Here is a 9,461-nt window from a genome sequence, read left to right as displayed (position 1 = left end):
TCCTGTGCCTCCTTCCTGATGGCAACAGCAAGAAGAGAGGATGGATGCTGCTTTCCTGCAACAGTGCTCCATTTTGATGTGCTCATTGGTGACGAGGGCTTTACCTGTGATGGACTGGGCTGTGTCTGTGACATTTTGTAGGATTTTCCATCCAAGGGCATTGGTGTTCCATATCAGGCTGTGATGAAGCCAGTCAATATACTCTTCGATAGAATTTTGACGAAGTTTTAGATGACCTGCTGAATCTTCGCAAACTTTCTTTGTAATGGCCCTTATGTGCTGGACTCAGGACAGATCCTCTGAAATGAGAACACTGAGGAAGTTAAAGTTGCTGACCCTCTATATGTTTGTTTCCCCAATGAGGGCTGGCTTATGGATCTCTGATTTCTTCCTCCTGAAGTCAATAATCAGCTCCTTGCTGATATTGGGTGAGAGGTGTTGTTGTGGCACCACTCAGCCAGACTTTCAATCTCCCTTTGATTTGGCCAGTGATAGTGGTATCATAAGCAAACTTCATTGGAGTTGTGCTTAGCCTTTCAGTCATAAGTGTAAAGTGAGTATAGCAAGAGGCAAAGCACACTGCATGTGCAGATTGCGATTGTGGAGGGGATGTTGTTGCCAATCCGAACTCCACACTTCAGGAACAACTTCATTCCCTCCGCTATCAGTTTTCTGAATGGACAATGAACCCATGAACACTTCCTCAGTATCCTTCCCTCTCTTTTTGCAATACTTACTTAATATATAGTTTTTAGATATGTTTACTTACTGTAATTTATAGTTTTTGTTATTATGTATGTTACGTACCCCGTAACTGGGTTGCTAAACCAGCAGAAATGGACCACTTAGTTGGAGTCTGAATTACTGGAACCAAGAAGGTTTTTATTAAAGAAATAGGTAACACAGTACTCTAATAGTAAGGATATAAATGCAACAGGTTAGCAATGATAAAACACACATGTACACAGAACTAGGATAATAGGATCAATCAAGCTCTATCGCAGTCTAGGGGTAAAATGTTCAGTCCTCAAGTGATTCAGAGTTCAGTTCAGTTTAGTATAGTTTGCAGCAATCGCTGTTGTACCGTTGGAGAGAGAGAGAGGGAGAGAGAGCGAATGATGATATTCAAATCGGATTCAAACAGTCCTTTGATATTCCTCACAGTTAGCTTTCGGGTGAGCCCTTTGTAATGTCTTCTGAGGTCACCGACTGTGACCCCTCCGTTCCGGATATGATCGTTCTTCTGCAGTGAACCCGACACCCAGGCAAGGGCGGACACACACACCAGGTTCCCGCTGATCGTACCTTCTCACCCTGCGCGTCTATTGGTCGGTCCCGCGTCCGGACCTCCAAAACTCCCACCAACTTGTGGGGGCACACCGCACTTCCAGGGTCTCATTATCTCATGGCGTCGTGGTGTGTGCTTGCCTTAGTGAACCTGTTCCTTTTATTCCCCTGCTGGGGTATCGCCTGTCCATCAAACTTCAAACAGTTCAGGTTCAAAGCAACCGGTCTGACAATACTCGGAACTGTGTCTCTTTTCGTTAATCTCTCTCGTCCCTCGTATTAGCATTTGGAATATTTCTCTCTTTGTCTCTCTTATCAGCATCAATCCTCTGACAACTTGGTCTTTTGTCACATGTATTACAATGCACTGCTGCTGCGAAACAACAAATTTCATGGCATATACTGTATGCCAGTGCTATTAAACCTGATTCTGTCCCCGAACTGACTGGGGGCTGCAAGTGAGGAAGTCGAGGATCCAGTTGCACAAGGAGGTATTGAGTGCCAGGTCTTGAATGTCAAGGTGTAGTCAATCCTGATAAAGAGCACCCTGATGTCCAATTGCTCTGGGGTTCAGTGAGGAGCCAATGAAGTGATATCTGCTGTGATGCTTGGCGAATTCCAGTGGGTCCAAGTTGCTTCTCAAAGCACCTCATCACAGTCGATGGACGGTAATCATTGAGGCAGGTTACCACATTGTTCTTGGGCACCATTATAATTGGAGCAGGGGCATACCTCAAACTGCTGAAGCGAGAGATCAGTGAACACTCCAGCCGGTTGATCAATACAGGTCTGGGCTGGATACTTTCTGTGGATTCACCCTCATAGAAAATCTACAGCACAATACAGGCCCTTCGGCCCACAAAGTTGTACCGAACATGTCCTTACCTTAGAAATTACTAGGGTTACCCAAAGCCCTCTATTTTTCTAAGTTCCATGTGCTTATCCAAAAGTCTCTTAAAAGACCCTATTGTATCCGCCTCCACCACCGTTGCTGGCAGCCCATTCCACACACTCACCTCTCTCTGCGTAAAAAAAACTTACCCCTGACCTCTCCTCTGTACCTACTCCCCAGCGCCTTAAACCTCTGTCCTCTTGTGTTGATTATTGACTTCATGAGTAAGAAACTGAAGGTCCATGATTGAGTCCTAATCAAGGGTTCAGAGTTGGAAAGGGTCAGCAACTTTATGTGTTAACATTTCAGAAGATCTGTCCTGGATCCAGCACATAAGTGCCATTACAAATAAAGCACAGCAGCATCTGTACTTTCTTTGAAGATTGCAAAGATTTGGCATGTCATCGAAAACTTTGTTAAACTCCTGTAGATGTATGGTGGAAAGTATATTGACTGAATGTATCATGGCCTGTATCAAAACACTAATGCCCTTGTACTGAACATACCTGGACCTCCTGTATTTTCCTTGGTTTCTAGACCTGAATGCCACTGATCTAGCCCTCAGTAGATTGTGCATCTCTTGGTTTTTTTTAATTAAGTGCAATCGTGAACAATAGCCGGATCAGAAATGCTGATCAAGTCAGCTTGTTCCCAAAGAGAACTCTGATAGGCCAATCACTGCTGCTCAGCGATAGAATACAAAACAGGCACAAGGGTCGCTAGCCCCTGTACCCCAGAAACACACCTGAGTGGTGCGGTGGAGGTACGTGCTATGCATGACCTGATCTAAAAGCATCATGTTGACTCATAACAGATCGTGTTCATGGTGGAATAGCTTAGTCAAGGATGGGGTGATCAGCAGAGATGGACAAGTTATACCTCCCACTACCCTATCCAGGGCTTCTGGTTGGGGAAGAGTTTGAATTATTTTGTAGGTCCACACTCATCCATAAGTATCTTTATAAGGTCTGTGACAACTGTGGTGCATTCATCAGGTCCTCTGATTCTGTGAACATGGCCCATTCCACCAACTCAAAGCAATCCTGTGCCTCCTCTGTCCACCTCGTAGTTGTCCTTGCCTTAAGTTGAAGCCAGAACAGTGAGTGTGGTGTCTATATTGATTTTAGTGAGATTTTGACAAGTTCCCTGTGGCAGTCTCATTCAGAAAGTCAGTAGGCACAGGATCCATGGAAACTTCACAGTGTGGATTCAGAATTGGCTTGTTCACAGAATGAAGAAGGTGGCTATAGAGGAAATGTATTTTTCCTGGAGGATGACCAGTGGTGTTCCACAGAACTCTGTTCTGGGACCCCTGCTCTGTGATTTTTATAAATGACTTTAATGAGGAAGTGGAAGGATGACTTAATACGCTTGCAGATGACACAAAGGTTGGTGGTGTTGTGGACAGTGTAGAAGGTTGTCAAAGGTTACAGTGGGACATCGATAGGTTGCATTGCTAGGCTGAGAGGTGGCAGCTGGAGTCTAACCCATAAAAGTTTCACTTTGGAAGATGAAACTTGAAGGCAGTATACTGGGTTAATGTCAGGATTCTTAACAGTATTTAGGAACAGAGGGATGTTGGAGTTCACATCCATAGGTTCCCCCAAAGTTGCAGTGCAAGTTGATAGGGTGGTTAAGAAGGTGTATGGTGTGTTGGGATTGAGTTCAAGAGCTGTGAGGTAATATTGCAACTCTATAAAAGACTGGTTGGACCACACTTGGCATATTGTGTTCATTCCTGGTTGCTTCATTATTGGAACGATGTGGAAGCTTTAGAAAGGGTGCAGAGGATATTTACCAGGACGCTGCTTGGATTAGAGAGAATGATCGGTTGAGCAAGCTGGGGCTTTTCTCTTTGGAGCAAAGGAGGAAGAGAGATGACTTGATAGAAGTGTACAAAATGATATGAGGCATAGACAGAGTGGATAGCCAGAGAACTTTGCCCAGGGCAGAAGTGGCTTAACATTAAAGTGTTTGGAGGAACGTACAGGGAAATGTCAGAGGTAGGTTTGTTTTACACAGAGAGTAGCGGGTGGGTGGTACACCCTGCCAAGGATGGTGGGTGGCAGCAGTTACATTAGGGACATTTAGCGAGAAAGTGCCGTGGCAAACAATAATATACAAGGCCGCAAAACCGAGTAGATTATCATCTAAGGGGCCATTCAAGTTTCCATGACAGCGGGATAGAAGCTGGCCTTGAGCCTGGTGGTAGCTTTTGTGACTTCTGCCCGCTGGGAGTGGAGCCGGGGTGCGCGTCTGTGACCGCTTCTAACGCGTATTCTGTGGTCTTTAACCGGTGTGCAGCTGCGAGGGAGAAATCGATCCATTTCTGTCCGGGACCTCGGTATCAAGACCACTGAACAATCGCTCAGACTCCGGCCTGGAGCGGGACATGGTCCTGGGTTCTCTGAACCACGCAATTTGGAGAACAACATGAAATTCACCCGAGACGCGTTTCATAACCTTCCACTTCAGTTTGCTGCAGCTGGTGTGCCTCGCTCGCAGCTTGTTCCCTTCTCAACCCCACCTCTTTCCCCTCCTCAACCCCACCTCTTTCCCCTACTCTGCCGCTCCCCTCGCGTCTCCCCGATAATGTCACCGCCCTCCCGGTGCTGCCCGGGCAGGTCCCGGTGAGTCAGTGGGCAGGTCTCCCGCAGAAAAGCGCGCGGCCGAGGCGGCGCTGCGGGCAGAAGCTGGGACAGCGTCGAGCGAAGCGCGGTACGGTGAGTACTCCAGCGGCGGTGGGCGGAAGAGCTGGGCTACGGGACTACAGGACAGAGGTCTGTAACCCACTCTATTCGGTTTCTGGAGATCGGGAGTCGCGGAGAATGGAGGTCCCGAAGACCTGGAGGATGGAAGTTTCGGTGAACCGGAGGTCGTGGGGGTTGTGGGGGGTGGAATACCAGTGACCCAGAGATCGGAAAGTCCCGTTGAGTTCACTATAAATCTGCTTTAGGAACATCACCTCTCTCTCTGACAGGAATTCCCTGTCTCTGATGGGAATGTCCCGGTGACCCAGAGGGAGGGGATTCTCCATTCGGTGGCTTCCTGAACATCTACAGATCCTTCGACCATCCTCTCGACACACGGGGACGGAGCTCCGGCGCCCCGGGTGAAAAAAAATCTCTTCACATCCATATCCCGCTTGTATTCCCCGGGCCAGCGAGCAGGGTGACGGATCGTTGTGGCAACCCACACCCGCAGATAATCATTATTATTACTATTTATTTTTTTTCAGCTCAAGCTGGTAAAACCTGGCGTATGGGCATAGCCAAGCACACTCATCTCTCAATCGCTAGGAGCTTTCAGACTATTCTAGTGGTGTTTAGTGTTGTGATTCTCTGCAGATTTACATAGATATTGCTGTGTAGCTCGAATTGTTAAAAGCCCGTATCGTGGCAAGTGGGAACAAATTCCATACCTGACCCTACACCTCCTCCCTCTCTACTGTATCCCAGACATCCCATCTCTCCCGGAAATTCCGGGAGTCTCCCGCATATTAATAGTGGCTCCCTGATACCCGCAAATTATATACAACATCACGGAAATCAATTTTTTTGACAGCGAGAGAGCGAAAGCATGAGAGAGCGGGAGAGCGACCACAAGAGAAAGCGCGCGCGCGCGAGAGAGAGGAAGCAAGCGAGAGCGCGCGAGCGACCGAGAGAGAGAGAGCGCGCGCGCGCGCGCCATGGCAGAGTGTTTCAAAAAAAAATATAAAACGTACATCACCCCAGACTACCCTAAAGTGTACCCCTGTCTAATAGGGGTTAAAATAATGACAGTGTTGCTCGCTGCACTGTTCGCAACAGTGACTTTTCTATTGCCCATGGTGGGTTAAGACTGTAAAAGACATGTTGAGGTGAGTTTAACAGGTGTCATTCGTTCATTAACATAGCTAACGTTATTTAAACTAGCTGGCCAGCTGCTAAGGAGCTGCTCTATTGCAGACATCCCACCTCTCCCGGAAGTCTCTGGCAAATTGATGGTGCTACCTCCCTGAAATGAGTTTTTGCAGGGGGGGATGTCTGGTATTCGGAAGTCCTGATGTGGCCTCCTGTATGAGACGCGATGTATAGTGCGAGACTGCTTCGCCCAGCACATACCACCAGGAAAGAACTTCCTGAAGATTTGCATATACTGTATAATATTATTATTATTATTAGTAGTAAAGTGGGAAGGGAAAGTGTGAAGCAATCTGGGAACCGGACACAAAGTTGCTGACAAAGTTGCATTTGACAGTGCGTCCATAGGGAAGGCAGCAGCTGTTGAAGGTAGAACAGTTAACGTTCCAGATGAAGGGTCCCAGGCTGAAACATTAACCGGTTCTCTGTCCACAGGGGCTGCCTGGACTGCCAGGTGTTTCCTGTTTTTAATTTACCTTCTCAGTGTTGGCAGCTTTATGATTTTCAGGAAAAAAAATCATTTTGTGCTGTAGACTGGGGTTCCCACGGGAGTTTTCAGGGATGAGGGGTGGTGAAGTGAGGGAACAGGAAGGGAGTCACTGAGCATGAACTTTGTACTTACAGGTCCTGCAGCAAGTTTGGGCACAGCAGTGAATAGATGGCAGATCCTGTGGTAAGCATTGGCGAGAGGCATCTATACATATGTTCCAGGCTGTGGGACATCGTCTGGGCTCTCAACACCATTCACTAAGTGTTACTTTTATCAATGTGACAATGAGTGAATCCTTTTCCCACAGGCTGCAGGTGCTGGGCCTGGAGAGGCAGTGCAGATGGAGTCTGGTGGTGAGACAGTTGTCGTTGAAGAGAGTGATCCTCGGGGGAGCACGGAGGAGACCCTGGTGTTCTTTGATCTGGAAACTACAGGACTAGGTAACAGATGTGTGATCATGTAAGACCCCCTCTGCTACATGAACCATAGAATTGAAGAGCCCTCGAATGGGTATTCAGTCAACCCATCAATTCAGCAGGTCGGGCAGCATCTGTGGAAAAGATCGGTCGACGTTTCGGTTCTGGCCCGAAACATTAACCGATCTTTTCCACGGATGCTGCCCGACCTGCTGAGTTCCTCCAGCATGTTGTGAGTGTTGCTTTGACGCCAGCATCTGCAGATTATTTTTTGTTTACAACCCATCAATTCCCTGCTGGCTCCTGGTAAAGTAATCAGTTCCCCAAGGCCCTGCAAATAACACCTTCTCCTCACACTGTAGATATTGGTTTCAGCTGCGCTGACCCAGGGGATTCTGTGTCATTGCCGCTATCTAGGAAGCATTTTTCACTACATCCTGTTTAATTACTGTAACAATTAGTGGAGTGGGGAAGAGGTGATCAGTACAGGAACTCAGTTTGAGATGGAACTAAGGCAGAGCAGTGTGGACACCCTTGGGGCAACTGGACCTCACACTTCATCCGCAAAGGTAGTAAAATCGATGGATCACTACTGATTTCAGGGGACACCCTGTGTGATTCACTCTGGGCCCTTCTCTCTGTCTCTTACTCCCAGACGCTTTCCGTCTCTCAACCACTCTGTCCACGTGTCATTTCCAGCTTAGTCTACCTCCAGTCTATATGTTTCTCAATTGTCTACTTTCCAGGCCACTCCATCCATCATTCACTCCTACCCCACACTAATTAACAACATACCTTCACCAGTGCCCCTGTACTTCATGTCCAGTCAGATCTATCCTCTTTCAGTTTGTCAAGTTACCACTGAAAACCTGATGTTCACTAGTCATGTTACATCTGCACGTGGTCACAGGAGGAGATGTGTTCAGCTAGATGCTTCAAGTATTTAGTGAACTGAGGCATTACTAGGGGGCTTCCACTGCCGTAGAGGATTGTCATTACCTGACCTCCATTGTGAACTTTCAATCACTTTCACTCTCCTGCCACAACCAACAGGAAAGGGAGACACGTGGTCAGGGGTTGCCCGTGCCAGGCAGCGGAGAGGAGTCCAAACTGTAGGTCCATGTAATGTTTACAAAGGCCTGAAAGGAATGTTGTGTTTTAATATTATGTCTTCCAGAAAATAATTGTGACATGGTACAGCTGTCGGCAGTAAGCGGTGAGAAGATCTTTGATAAGTACATACTGCCCGTCAAGTCCATCTCAGAAGGTGCATCGGCTATTAATGGGTTTCAGGTCATGGATGGGGTGCTGTACCGGTTTGGGGAACCTCAATCCACCAGCAGCCTCCAGGAAACCATGGAAGCTTTCCTGCAGTTCCTGAAGGCTCTGGGCACCCCTTTGTTAATAGGTCACAACATCTGGAAGTTTGATGCCCCTATCCTATTACGAGTCTTGGAAGAGCTGTCCATGAAAGATCAATTTGCCAGTTGTATAACCGGGTTCCTGGACACCCTCTGGCTCGCCAAGAGTGCTGTTCCCAGGTCAGAGGTTAAAAGCTATATGCAAACTGAATTGGTGCAAGTATTTCTCAAGAAAGGTTATAAAGCTCACAATGCTGTAGAAGATGCAAAGAGTTTGCAGGAGCTGTATTCTGTCCTTAAATTTACTCCAGAACAGAAGAAAAGTAGTCAGTTTTCAATCACTCAGCTTGAGTGCCAAGTGTCTCTGCAGCCCCTGCTCAAAGAAAAACTAATTTTCTTTCAACTAGCTGATAAACTTGCAATGCAGGGAGTTAGTCTCGAAAAGTTGCAGTCAACACACCAACAAGGTGGGGATGTAGGGCTGAAGAGCTTCCTCGAGTCTCTGGGACACATGGAGCGTAACTACATTAGACTCTCAAAGTTTTTCAGTAAGTGAAAGGTGACGTATCGCTGGTGGAGCTCAACAACCAGAACCGATGTTCCACTCAACAAGCACTGTTCTTTTTCCTGAAGCTACAACATTTTCTACCGCTATTTTTACCCCATCGCTCTAGATCTCTGCATTGTTCAAACAATTAATAGTGCTTTTTTATAAATCTAATGCAAATTTATCTTATGAAGTCTTAAATAAATATTTTTTAATTTTGGCTGTAGATTACATGTGGACAGAGTGTGTGAGTTACAGTTAAGGAGGAGTGGAGAAGGAGAACTGATCAGGAGTTCTGGATTGAGGTTGAAGTTGGGTGAGGGTGGGGATGCGTGGGCCTCGGCACAGAGCGCGGTGTGGTGGGTGGGAGTAAGGCGAGGGGAAGGGGATTTATCAGGATAGTGGGCTGGGTAGAGCAGCAGAGTGGAGTGATGAATGAAGCATTTCTGGGAATGTTGGAGGATGGTTGGGGTGACGTGTGTGAGACAGTTTACGATCCTGAAGACTGATGGGGTGGGGTCTGATACTGATCAGCTTTGGGGTTGGAACAGTGTGGGTGAAATCAT

General features: G+C 47.1%; 1 protein-coding gene across 3 annotated transcripts; it reads left to right on the top strand.

The window, feature by feature from the left end:
- The first annotated feature begins 4,790 nt into the window (after nucleotides 1-4,790).
- On the top strand, nucleotides 4,791-9,121 carry LOC140187532 (protein PML-like). 3 transcript variants are annotated; one of them, XM_072242895.1, is made up of 4 exons: nucleotides 4,791-4,902; nucleotides 6,706-6,754; nucleotides 6,879-7,011; nucleotides 8,165-9,121. In XM_072242895.1, the coding sequence occupies exons 2-4, from the start codon at nucleotides 6,740-6,742 to the stop codon at nucleotides 8,902-8,904; spliced, it is 888 nt and encodes a 295-aa protein (XP_072098996.1). In that variant the 5' UTR covers nucleotides 4,791-4,902; nucleotides 6,706-6,739; the 3' UTR covers nucleotides 8,905-9,121. The 3 variants fall into 3 exon arrangements, with proteins under 3 accessions (XP_072098996.1, XP_072098997.1, XP_072098998.1); XM_072242896.1 differs by lacking the exon at nucleotides 4,791-4,902 and adding an exon at nucleotides 4,923-4,959; XM_072242897.1 differs by lacking the exon at nucleotides 4,791-4,902 and adding an exon at nucleotides 5,022-5,043.
- Nucleotides 9,122-9,461: the final 340 nt, after the last annotated feature.

This window comes from Mobula birostris, chromosome 25, assembly GCF_030028105.1.
Source record: "Mobula birostris isolate sMobBir1 chromosome 25, sMobBir1.hap1, whole genome shotgun sequence".
Lineage (NCBI taxonomy): Eukaryota > Metazoa > Chordata > Chondrichthyes > Myliobatiformes > Myliobatidae > Mobula > Mobula birostris.
Note: the sequence above shows the minus strand (reverse complement) of the source record. Positions and strands in the feature narration are given on the sequence as shown.

Excerpts from the sequence above, each read along its gene's own strand:
- LOC140187532 (XM_072242895.1), top strand. Across the intron at positions 7,012-8,164 it reads TCTGGAAACTACAGGACTAG|AAAATAATTGTGACATGGTA; the intron begins GTAACAGATGTG and ends TATGTCTTCCAG.